A 12,405-nucleotide genomic window follows, 5' to 3' on the forward strand; every position below is an offset into this window, starting at 1 on the left:
CTTTGTGATGCTTCAGCACCTCTCCAGATTAATACTTCTACCATACTCCCCCAGATTTCAGTGTTTACAATTTTTTAAAAACTTGGTTAAGAAAAGGGGCCAAATTCAGTCTTGGTGTTCAGTCCTATAAACTCATTAGCATTCCTCATCAAGGAAGCTGGCACTGGGGGTTGGATGTTAGGAAGTATCCTCCCTTTCCTTTCTCTTCCCACCCTGGAAGGTGATGCAATTTGATTCACCTGTGAGGACTGGGAGCCCCGACATGCTGAAATACCTAATTCTTTGACCTGCAAAGATTTTCCCAGATACTTTCCGCAGATGGTAGCACAGTTGTATGTGACATGTGACATGTTTTACCAGAAATATTTTATTGATTTCTAAAGATCAAAAACCCAAAGAGATACAGTTAGCAGATTGGCAAAATGAATTAACAACTCAATTATCCAACTTTTTTTTTCTCTACAGGTTCTTTCTTTCCAGAAAGCTGGTTCTATAAGAACAGCTGAGAAGGCAAGGTTTGCCACAGTTCATAGAAGTTTAGCTCCTCTGACTGCACAGGATTTATGCTTGACTTAAGTTCTAGCAAAACGTCAGGTGAAATCAGTGAGACTGTCTATTGTAGTTCCTTGCAGCTGAGTCAGGTGAGAATAAGATCCACAGTTTTCAGAAGATAAACAAGGCAATAACTGCTCGGCCAGTCAGATTTTACCAAGGAAGACTCCTCCTGTCAGTTTGAAACTTCTTTTTACCTCCTCTAGGTCAGCAGCTACCAGTCAGTACAAAATCTGCAGTCTGGAGGAAACCTACCATGAAATGAGCTGTGGAAATGTGTACAGTTATGCTGGAGGGTAAGACCAGCTTCTAGCATCCTCAAATGCAGTGCATATGACACCTCTGAAATGCATGCTCTGCACAAGTTAATATGAGAAGGGAGGGTTTTTCCTCGTGCTCCATCACTTCTAAGGAGATATTATGGGAGTTATTAAAATGGTAATTCTACCCTCACCCTGACGAATACAGAAATTATGCCTCAGATGATGGCAATTCTTTTCTGAGAAGGCTGCTATCAGAAGAAAGCCCCAGCTCCAAGGACCATGCTTTGCCTCACTTATTTTGGGAAGCTCACTGTATTCACCAACACAGTACCCAAATATAGCTTCCATCCTCCCTCTCCCACTCTTTGTTTCATGCAGGGTTTTTTCCCCCAACATGTAATTATGAAACACTTCAAGCTATTCTCTACCCCAAATCAAAGGTATTAACTCCTAGTAAAAAAAATAAAACTCTGTTACTCTGGAGCCAGTCAATCACTGACGTGACACTTCCTTTCGCTATGTCTGATCTTCAGTGAAAGCTGGTAGTTTTCAAAAGTTAAAAATTAACCGGTACAAACTAGGTGAATGTGGTTTACAAGTCAGCTCTGCACTGGGATATTTTAGTGGAATCCACAGAAGGGTGAATAAGTCACCCCTTCAGCTGGGGAACCTCTCCCATTCCCCAACTTGACCTGAATGTCGTTTTCCAGCAAACACCTCCCTAGGGAGCAAGTAACTTTGACCTGCAAGGGCATCTCAGAGCCGAGTGTGGCTCTCAGAGATGTCATTAGTGGACTGCACTGGAACTGTCTCTTCTGAGATAGCCATGCCCACCCCATTGTGTACAGCATGGTTATGATTCACATGCTCCTCCTGGCCTTTTGCAGTGACAGGGCCATTGTTGTGAACCAATGTGTATTTCTTCTGCACCTGCTCCAGTATCTGCAGCACCTGGAATTAGCAAACAGAGCTGTGAGTTGCTTACTGGTTAGGGGAAAGCACAAATTTCTTTTCCGGCTATTGAAAGATGCCTCGTTCTTTTTCACACTACCTGTCTGGGCCTCTCCTTGGGCTTACACTAAGCATTCCTGTCTGCTCAAAGGTCTCTGGGACAGGTGTAAAATGAAAGCCTGCTCCATGGAGATCCATGACCATGGATCTCAGACCTCTTTCCCTTAATGAATCAGTCTCACCTCACATGATCCTGAGGGATGTGCTTAGCACAGAGAGATGCAACGGTGGTCCATAGGCAGGATCAGGACACAGGCAATGTGGAGATATGTTTTTCTGCTCTTTCACGCCACCCTATGATATCTCCTCACACTATCACAGATTTCTTCAGCTCCTCATGGAAAAAGTGAACCTGCTGTCTGATACTCGTTTAATGGAGATAGGAAAAGCAGAGAGAGAAGAAGAGCAGAAACAAATTCAAGATTAATTTTACCTGAGACTTTGGGATGATTCCAACCCTGAAGAAACCTATGCTTCCACTGTTGATTTTGGTGCAATCCACAACGGTGGAGGCAATGTTCTCTGGAGAAGGCCCATCGCAAAGAACTGCATCCACCTTAAGAGAAGCAAACGTTCACACCAAGTTCCTTGTAGGCACTTGGGAAAAGAGATGGCCGTTTCCCTCTCTTAACAGCTGGTAATTATTACTACCGACAGCTCTGCTTCTTCCTACCCTTGCTTTGTATTGTCCACTAACTACCTGCTGAATTTGACTGCGTAGTGGAATGAACGAACTTAGTAAAAGCAAAGAGAGAGCTCTTTATGTGGTGTAGATCACCAGCAGAGCTAGAAAGGTTTACATCAGCTGAGGAGCTTTGAGGAAGTCCCATTTAAGAAGCAAATGTGTAGAAAACTATATTTTTGCGGCGTTACAGGTAGATTGGCACTACCGCTTGTTTAAAGCTGCCCTCACATGAGCTGATATGAATATTATGTCCCACGCCCAGTATTCTCAGTTTCAACAGTGGAAATGAATGACAGCCTTTTGAATGGCCATGACCATCATACTTCCAGAACTTACAAAAGCTGTAGAAGGCAGGAATATGTTAAAGCTTTGATGCTAGTTTAGACCAGCTTTAGCCTTAGATGGGAATCCCTAATGTTCAGACAACTCAGCGCCAGCTGGAGCTCTGTCACATTCAGGCATTGATGGTTTTATTGCTTCTAAGCAAAGAAATATCTTTCTGCTGCTCATATCATTCTGTGGTGGAAGATGAACTAAGTCAAGCCAGGCCACAACTGTGCTGCATAAAACACATGCATTTTGGCTTCCCATCAAGTTTCTTATTTTTACATCCTTCTTTCTCCTTAACTCTGACATCAACATAAGGCGTGTCAATGAGATTCTTTTAATTAGATGCTCCTCCAGATGCTTGATATCATTTATTGATTTGTCTACTTGGAACAAAGTGATTGCTTTCTTCTATCCCTCTCTCTCGGGACCAGCCTGAATGAAAACAAACATAACTTCAATTACCTTATCTCCTAGCTTAGCATACACTTGGTTGTGGTGTGTTGTATCTGCCTCTCCTGTTGGGTTAGCTGATGTGACCACAATGGGGCCAACCTGGTGACAGAAAAAGGGGAAAAAGAACTCTGAGTAGGCCTTGCTATATAACACAGATGACTTGCACTCTGAAGTTCACTGATGAGTCTCCGTGACTATAAAGTGAACTCACTGTGACTCGCCCAGATAGAGACACCTACTCTGTAGGCAACTAAAGTTGGAAGAGATGAATCCTAGCAAATCTGTGTAAGAGTGACTGAGACCCTGCTGAACTGGGGTATACTGACTTAGATCAAAAAGGAACTTTTTATTTTCAAGTGATAGTAATCATCAAAGAACTACAGTGGTTGCCCTAGAAATGAAGTAGTGAGCAGGGACATTACCACAGGACTTGTAGGGTGCCATGCTTTCTCTAGCAAAGCCCAGAAATGCAGTGGTGGACCACGGATCTGAACTGTGGGAGGAATGTGAATTTCTTCCTTTAAGGTGAATTTACTAGCAAGGCTATGGGGCTGTAACCATTGTTCATTGTCACGCATCTCCAACTCTTGAAGTCAGAGTAGTGGCCTGGCCATGCAATTCGTTCCACTCAGAGCACAGCTGCAACCAGCTGAGCCAGAGATCAGCTTTTTAAAGAGAAGATTGTGCAAGAAAATTTTCTCTGTAAAGCAACACTACTCATCACGCTAGGCAGCATCATCAACGTGCTCGCATCCAGAGCTGTGTCAAGGTATCTTCGGGGCAGTGATCAGCTCTGCAGCAGAACATTTCCTATCACATTTTCTCTGCAGCTGCTCTGCCACTGTGCTACAGCCAATCACATATTGAGTTGCTGCTGCTGCCACGAGGTCATACAGCACAGTGCAGAAAGAGCTTTCTTCCAAGTAGGGATCAGAAGATCACATGGACAAGCCAGTGTGCCTGGCCCACAACGCTGTAACATCCTTGAGGTTAGAGCAGTAGAGGCCAGACCTTACCCTCAGGTGTCTGTGCACCCTGAAATGTTTATGTGCTCACCCCTGCATTGTTCTAATACACATACATACTCTCCCAGGTTGTCACCCCAGCAGCTACTGCCTGGCTAAAGTCATGGAGCAGTGAGGCTTATAACACAGTAAACTGATGTTGTTCTACAAGCCACATTTTGGACCTCCTCAAGTTATGCTGGCTTAAAATAAGCCTGTGCTTGCAACAGAAATGTTGAAGGTAGGAAATCATATGAAATATCTGTTAATTGCATCTTTTATGGCATTCTGACCTGAGGGTCTGTTTTCTTCCTTTTTACACTCCCTAGCTAATAAAACCAGCTACCAGCTGCCTGCATACCCCACTCCTTCCTAATGAAAATTTTTGTTGAGGGAGCTAGTCATCTGAGCACTTTTCACTTCCCTGAGCTCTCTGACTATTCTAGGATCCTCATTTCAAAGAGGAAAGAAAAAAGAAAGGAGAGGTGACTTGCCAAGACCCAGCAAGAGGACTGGCTGAGTACTTCAGTCTCACCATCCTCCTCTGGGTGCTAGTGATTAACTCCAAGCCTGCCACCTCGACAGTGGATTGGCAAGGTCTGGTCACCAGTGCTGCTGAGAGGAGTGTGCTCTGACCACTCACCAAGTCAATGAGGTGTGTGGTGACAGAGCAGTCAGGAATGCGGATGGCGATGCTCTGAGGGGTACCAACGTATTTTGCAGAGTCCTTCATTCCCAGGAAGTCCACCCATTCTCCTGCACAAGGAAGAGCCATACACTTACTGATACACATCAGTCCAGCCACAGTGATCTTACCAGGAATGTTGACATGGAGTACGTGGCACTGCGATGAAGTGCGGTTGTATTGGAGTTTCAAATCCAGAGCTCTCCAGAGAGCTTGTAAGCAACAGCATTTCCTCACCTCTGGGAACCACCAAGCTAATAGGAGATGGCCAGGCAGCCTCCATGAAGTCCCAGAGGAGGGGGGTGAACAAATGCTTTGCAGGTTCCAGCTGCTTCAGGCTAGAAATCCAGAGTGACATGGGGCGCTCTTGCGCCTGGTGCTTGGAGCTAGAGTGGAAAAAAGAGACATGAACTTGGAAGTAAGCTAGGAATCATTATTTTTATTATTATTATTTATTATTATTATCTATATATATTATTTATATATATAAATACATTTATATATATTTACATAAATATTGTTATTGTTATTGTTATTGTTATTGTTATTATTATTATTATTTTCAAGCTGAAACAGAAACTGCGTTGGAGAGACCCAGTGTTAGACAATACCTGTAGGCCCTGCCCCAGGTAAGCAGTCTCTGTAGTAAAAGCTGAACTGTCCAACAGATGACCTGACAGGAAAGGACATGGATGTCGATTCCCAGTTATGGTTTTAACTCATCGTATCGTCATGGGTAGAAGTCAGAACTGCCCCAGTTCTGAGAAATACACACCAATCTGAGGGTGCAGAGGGTACAGAAGCGTAGCCAGACACATTTATTAAAATGGTCGGTACCTATAGGTAGGTACCCCGCCTCATTTTGTGGTCTGTAGACTTCCTTGTGATATCCATCACCTGCCAATAGCCTTCAATACTCTAGGAGATAATTTCAGCTCAGCTGTTCCCTTTTCTCATTCAGATCTTCTCCCCAGGCGTGTCAGCTTATTCCTCTCAAGAAAGCTAAATTAAGTGTCATGTTGCTCTGGACAGTTGCTGTAGCCAGTACTCAGTAACAGCTGTAGGTCCCAGAGGCTTCCTTATACAACCCAGGGAAGCCCTCACTGGGGCAGTGAGAGAAATACTTACTGATGAGCTTTCTCCACAGCATCAGGTCTATTACAGGCTGCCACAAGCACATATACAGTATCTGTGGGGATGCCACAGGTCCCTCCATTCTTCAGGATATCTGTTGACATGTGAACAGGGCAGAATCCCTTGAGTGACTAAGACTGAGGGGCTGTAATTCACGGAAGAGCTGTCACAGACAAAACAGCCAATTCAGTGCTCTCATCTCTTTTTCCCAACTAACAAGTATTTCCTCTGAGTGCCTTTTAGCACTCACCCAAGAAGAGATCTCACATTTGGGGGAATTCTGAGCCATGTTCATCTGGGCCAGAAGTCATTCAACCCTCTGGAGAGAGGGAGCACCATTCATTTGCCCTGCTTTCTCTGTATGAAGCTCTCAGTGGTAGACCCAGCCTGGAGGATGCATGTGTCTTAGACTGGACGAGCAGACAGAGATATGATACAGGAGCTACAGCAACAAATTCACTGCTAAACCCAGCTTCCGCCATGGAATTGGTCCTATTTTCCCCAGAGTGTGTTTCGGTTCTGATGCCTCCTGTAACTTGGCCTGCTTGGTCAAAATGTAATCAAATTATCATGGTGTCTACATTTGGATGTGAAAAATGTCCTTCTAATAATGTTCTGCTATAAAATCTCTCTGCGTTAACCCTCCACCCGCACACTATCCCCTGTATATTTCCCTTACCTGCAATTCTCTTGACTGAGGAAGCTTTTCTGGCAGGAAGATGAAGGCACTTGTTCATTCCTCCCCCCACACCACTGAGCTGTACAATGGGCCTACCCATTGGTAAGCAGGAACCTTCAAAGATGCTATTGAAAAGGGCAGACAGGAAGCAGTAAAAGCTGACCAGACCAAAGATGAGGGTGGCAGCAATGTCATAGCCAGCTGGAACAGCACTGATGGCATCCAGCAAGAAGCTGATAGGGATGAGCAAGAAAGTGAGGGAGTAAAAGAACCAGGTGATGTTTAAGAAGAGCGTGCAGAAGACAATGAAGCCATTGAAAAGCATGAAAGCAATGATGCCCACTGCTGTGTGGAAGCTTCTGGCAGTGCCATAGAGGCTGCCATATCTTGTCAAGCCCCAGATGATCCACATGACACCATAGAGAATGAAGGCGCTGCTCTCCAGGGTTTTACCCCGGGCAAAGGCTACTGAGCCAGCTAGAAGCTTAAGGATCCCACCAGCTACCACAACCCATGGAACTACAACAGTAGCAAGCGGAGCCTGCGGGTCCCCTGACATCATTATAGCAAAAGAAGCAAGGACACTGCATGCATAGCCAAGTACTTCAGCATCTGCATACTTGGAATAGCCTAGATAGGGAGCGTGAAGGTCTGCCCCTTCACGAAGCTTCAAAAAACTGCTGCGAGCAAGTAAGGCCTTCACAACGCTCTTCCCTGTCGGGATTTTGGCACCTTCTTTTGTATTGTACAGGTAAATTAGAGTCATCAAGGCTGAGGCCGCAAAGATGGCAACATCCATGCCTTGGGGTCCACTTTCAAGAAATCCCTTGGGACGACAAGCTAATGCAATGCAGTAAGCCACGTAAAACAGCAAATATAGGCCATCCATTGGGCTCTTAAGAGTGAGAAAAAGGGCCAAGACAGCAAAAAGAATTGCAAAAACCACCAGAAATGGAATAGGGAAAGATGGCTCCTCTGGCTGCCAGATTGGGTACAGAAGGCAATAGCCTCCAGCAAATTTCAGGATGGAAGTGAAACCAAAGAAGGTAGCCATCAGTGTATCCATTGCACGGTATGATAAAATGCATACTCCAATCTGGTAGATCCCAGCAGCCCACAGCCAGGGCACCTGACCGATAAACAGTTTGCTAGTCACACCCAGGAGCCTACAGCCAAAGACACTGGCAGACAGCATGTTCAGGATCAGGCCTGTATTTGCAAAATGATTCACGCTACCACTGGTGGACTTGATCTGTTCATGGGTCTTATTCGTGGCTAGATCTGTGCCAGGAAGGACAATTTTCTCTTTGGTGAGCAAATAAAGAGTCCTTCCCAGAGCAAAATAACCTCCGACCAAACAGACAATCATGTAATTGCAAGCCACAGCAGAGGATCCAAAAGCTGTGTTATAGAGCATGGCAATTTCATGAGCACTTGCAAGTGAGACAGCGGAAGCAATCATAGCTAGGATGACCTCCCTATGAAGGAAGCCCACCACTGCAATAATGAGTAGTGCCAGAGTAAATGTGACCAGGCCAGGCACTGAGGCATTGCGGAAATCACCAGTGTCATTCAAAACTCCTTGCCCTCCTAGGATGAAGACCACTCCATAGCTGCACCAGAACACTGAGATGGTCAGGCAGAGAGACAAGAACAGGGAGGCATTTCTTAGGCTTCTCCGAATTCCTAGGAAACAAACGACAAAGGAGACAGAATTGCGATTTTAAGACACAAGGTTAATGAAGGTAGTACTTAGGACATGCATTTGTGCTTATAGGCACATAGCATGTGGGCACATGAAGCTGCACAGATCCTGCATGATGCCAGAGAGAGCTAGCACAAGATTGGGTAGGTCTGCATCATGCCCCATTACCCTGTGTAGACATGACCATAAAGGCTCCTTCAGAATAACGCTGTCCATTCATCAGAGTGCCTGGGGTGAGCTCAAGGTTCATGAGTTCCTTCAGCTTAATACAGTACCAGGCCTGGCAAGCAGTCCGCCCTAATGAAGTCCATGTTCAGCAAGCCATTATCTTCTCTGCCTTGTGATCCCCACAAGACTCAACAATAACGACAATAATATTTTAATACAGATCAAGTCCTGACACTACTTTACTTTAGGTTGCTAGTGGCTTGTTTTTTTCCAGCTGTAAGCTAGCAGGTCCAAGTATGTTTGTACCACAGCTCTCAAACATCTTGCTGAATCTCCACAAATAACGGGCAGAGCCCGTTATTCCCTGAAGACAGGGGTATAGCAACTGCCAGACTCACTCTTTCTCAAGAACTATCCTGTGCAGTACCCTCATTCTGAAAATAACAAAGGCCTTGTTTTAAAAAACTTCAAGTTGAATGGAACCCAACTACTACTCCCAAACAATACCGAAAAGTACCTTATTTTTACTGCTTCATTTTCTCACCTACGTGCATTCTGAATATACTAATAGTACAACTTCTAGCACAAATGTCTCTGGGACTTCCTACATTTTCAGTAGGAACTTCTACACTATATCACTCAGGGAAATGCCTTGCATATTTCAGGATCACCTCAGTTATTAGGGGAACTTACAGATAGAAAGACTTGAAATTCTCATTCCAAACTGGAACTTTGCAATGGCTCTGTGCTTCATTTCTTCCTCAAACTAATATTGCCTTGTGGGCCACACTTATTTTGGGAAGGGAAGCAAGAGCTCTGCTGATGACCCCCCCAGGCTACTGGGGACTGTAAGCACTCAAGTATGAACCTCTGGGAACAAGGGAGCACAGAAATTCCTGCCTCTGCTAGGGGGCTGTTGAGTTCTGTGAGCCGTGAAGACATCACCTGCCCAATGGGCCATTCCACATGGCCCCATTAATACAGCTACTTCTAAGCATGTTCTACTAGTGTTTTGTGTCACCACTGACTGAGAAAGGAGGCAGACCTATGTTTTATGTGTTAAAGTAAGTATTGTTTCTCCCGAGTCCTCTGCTTTGTAGAGAAAAATACCAGGACCAGTAGTGATAAGTTGCAGCATCAAAACTTGGAAGTTCATTTCCTCATTGCTCCGGGTAAAATAAGAGGAAACTTCAGCATTCGTTCTAAAGAGTGTGAACTTTGATATAATCAGTGACTTCCCTCTCCGCTAAGTAGATCCCTTGGAATTTGGACATGAATATGTTCTTTCAACCCATGCACACCTAAACCACACCTTCAGAAAGCCTGGGAACAGTTTTTAGAGAAGTTATGCATCCACTCTGATGAAACTCTAAGAGATCTGAGAGTAAAGTCTTTGTTCAAAACTAACATTTATTTTGGAGGTTGCATATACTGGAAAAATTTGGCGTATAGATATATTCCTATAGGAGGAGGTCTGCATCAGAGGTCTGGTAAGGCTGTCAAAGTTTACATAAACCTCTTGGCAAAGCAGATCTAATAGCTGTAAAGCTAAAGAAGGGAGGAGGCCTCAAAGCTGGCCGCGCTCCGAGTCTTACCTGCATATGCCAGAAGAGATGACAAAATCAACAGAAGGATTCCTAAAGCTGTGCTGGGGATCAGAGGGGCTGCTCTGCTTAAAGTGTAGAAGTGCACAGCCAGTAAGAGTGATCCTGTGTGTGACAAGGGAGGCGGAAAAAGAGAAAGAGCTTTTAAATTTTCCTCCTAAAATAGGAGAAACCCAGAGTGGCAGGAACAGGGAAGAGAGAAAAAATAACCCTATGAGATCTACAAATAATAGGAGGGGAGGGGAGAAGAGGGGTGTTAGAGGTTTCCATGGTCTCACCTCTTCCTGGGTGCCTAGTTTTAAGAAACTTGAACTCAACCGTCTTTGAAACTGCTCCACCACTGTCAGATAAAGGTAAAATCAGCTCTCACATTCCAATTGCACAAAAGGCATACACACATGCACACTCTACAGAGGATCATATAAGATTTTTGCTTACAGAAAACTAGCCCAGAAAAGGAAAAGAGGTAGCACTCAAAAAGAAGAAATGCGAAGAAGGAGCAAAAGAAAGGGGACTGAAAAAGGAAAACAGATCTGCAGGGAAGACAGCTAGAGAAAAGGAAAAGGGAGGAAAGTGCATCAAAAAAAAATCCTTTATGAAAATGACTGTCACAAAGTTTTGATCTGCTTCCCACCCAGGACGGATCAAGTACAAGAGCTCAGGCCAGCACTTCAAAGCCAAGACAAATATGTTATTGGCTGCCGAAATAGGCAGAGGGATCTCTGGATCTAAAAGTTTTATCCAAGTAGAGAGACTCGGAATAAACAGACTCTCTAGCCCCCTTGGAAAGGAGGTTGTCCATACAAACTAGTCCCAACCCCATCCTCCCATGCCAAGAAGACTCGATCCCTACCTGCGGAAATGCCCAAGAGCCCTATGGAGTAATGAAGTGACTCAGCTTTTCTGACTGCCATCGCAGAGTCCGCTGAAGACCCAGATGCAGACTGAAGTGCTGCCTCTCTTTTCCTCCCTAGCTCTTTATAACCAAACCAACTCCACTGGCCTCTGTTCCTCCCTGCTCTCCACCCCTTTTCCCTACAAACATCTTCTGTTAGCGTTCCTCTCTGCGTGGAAGGAGGAAATGCAAACGAGTTCCTAGCTGCAATAAATTTCAGTCTGTGAGTCAGCATGGACTGCTGGTAGCTCCCTCCAGGGGCCTGTTAATTTTACTGTTGATTAACCCTTGTTAAAAAAGACACTTGAAAAATAATGTTAAGGGTTTATTACTATTACTGCCTTTTTGCCATTGCCAGTGAGGAAATCGCACTAGTTAAAATTAGGGTGTTTTAAAGAATCTATCTTGCTGGAGCAAACAAGCACTTTTCAAGCCCAGGAGCTCCTGGGGGACCAGTAATTTCTCCTAACACTGGCCATGGCCCTGCTGTTTGTCCCTGTCACAGCTATGAATGCCTGGCACCACTGTTCTGTGCTGGGAAAACCCAGGGAAGATTCAATGCCGTTCCCCTTAAAAGTGACTTCTGTCCATGTGCTGGTCCACCTCCATGTAATCCAGCCTCTCTGTGCACGTTCCCCGGGAACGCCTCCTTTTCCTGCGTAGTTTTCATGACGGAGGTGTCAGTGGAAACATAAATTCTGGAAGCTGTCAGTGTGAGCATAAAATCTAGAAGAGTCTTGTTGGCTTCCCAGGAGCAGTGGACCAGTGTAGGCTCTACTCCTGGGGAGCACTCGGCTCCTAGCAGGCCCAGTCAAAACAAATCCTGTTCTCGGCCTCTTGACAAGACAAAAGGTAGAGAACAGTATCAGCTTCACACCGAGTTTACTGAACTGGCCAAGGATGCCTCCACAGAGGCCCTACAGCAGCAAGCTGTGATGTTCCTCTTGGTAGATTCGGCACCATGTTCTCTCATAGGGCATGTTCCTTGGCATGTTGAAATCAGTCTCAGAGCTGTGGAGAGTGTGGGCAGTGCTGCAGCCTGAAGTCAGGCCTCCAGGACCATCCCAGATGTGTCAGATCTGCAGCAGCACTCAGAACAATCCTAGATTGGCAGGGTCCACAGATGACGCCAAGGGACCCTGCTCCTCCTGCTCTCCAAGCCAGGTAAGGTACGGCAGCATGCTCCCACTGATCAGCTGGACCCCTTTAATGGCTCCCAAACCTTCCAGATTTCTTC

The 12,405-nt window shown here is 45.2% G+C and overlaps 1 protein-coding gene across 1 annotated transcript; it reads right to left on the reverse strand.

Moving 5' to 3' along the window:
- Positions 1–355: 355 nt before the first annotated feature.
- On the reverse strand, positions 356–11,233 carry LOC104137836 (uncharacterized). Its single transcript, XM_009665185.2, has 9 exons — positions 11,127–11,233; positions 10,265–10,378; positions 6,797–8,482; positions 6,112–6,211; positions 5,221–5,369; positions 4,942–5,054; positions 3,304–3,393; positions 2,260–2,382; positions 356–1,766 (listed from the first exon to the last, which is right to left on the reverse strand). Exons 1-9 carry the CDS (start codon positions 11,185–11,187, stop codon positions 1,572–1,574), a joined length of 2,631 nt encoding a protein of 876 aa, XP_009663480.2. The 5' UTR covers positions 11,188–11,233; the 3' UTR covers positions 356–1,571.
- Positions 11,234–12,405: the final 1,172 nt, after the last annotated feature.

Source organism: Struthio camelus, chromosome 11 (genome assembly GCF_040807025.1).
Source record: "Struthio camelus isolate bStrCam1 chromosome 11, bStrCam1.hap1, whole genome shotgun sequence".
Lineage (NCBI taxonomy): Eukaryota > Metazoa > Chordata > Aves > Struthioniformes > Struthionidae > Struthio > Struthio camelus.

Excerpts from the sequence above, each read along its gene's own strand:
- LOC104137836 (XM_009665185.2), bottom strand. The coding sequence starts at position 11,187 with ATGGCAGTCAGAAAAGCTGAGTCACTTCATTACTCCATAGGGCTCTTG. Across the intron at positions 3,394-4,941 it reads CCACACACCTCATTGACTTG|GTTGGCCCCATTGTGGTCAC; the intron begins GTGAGTGGTCAG and ends TTCTGTCACCAG. Across the intron at positions 1,767-2,259 it reads GAATCATCCCAAAGTCTCAG|GTGCTGCAGATACTGGAGCA; the intron begins GTAAAATTAATC and ends TGCTAATTCCAG.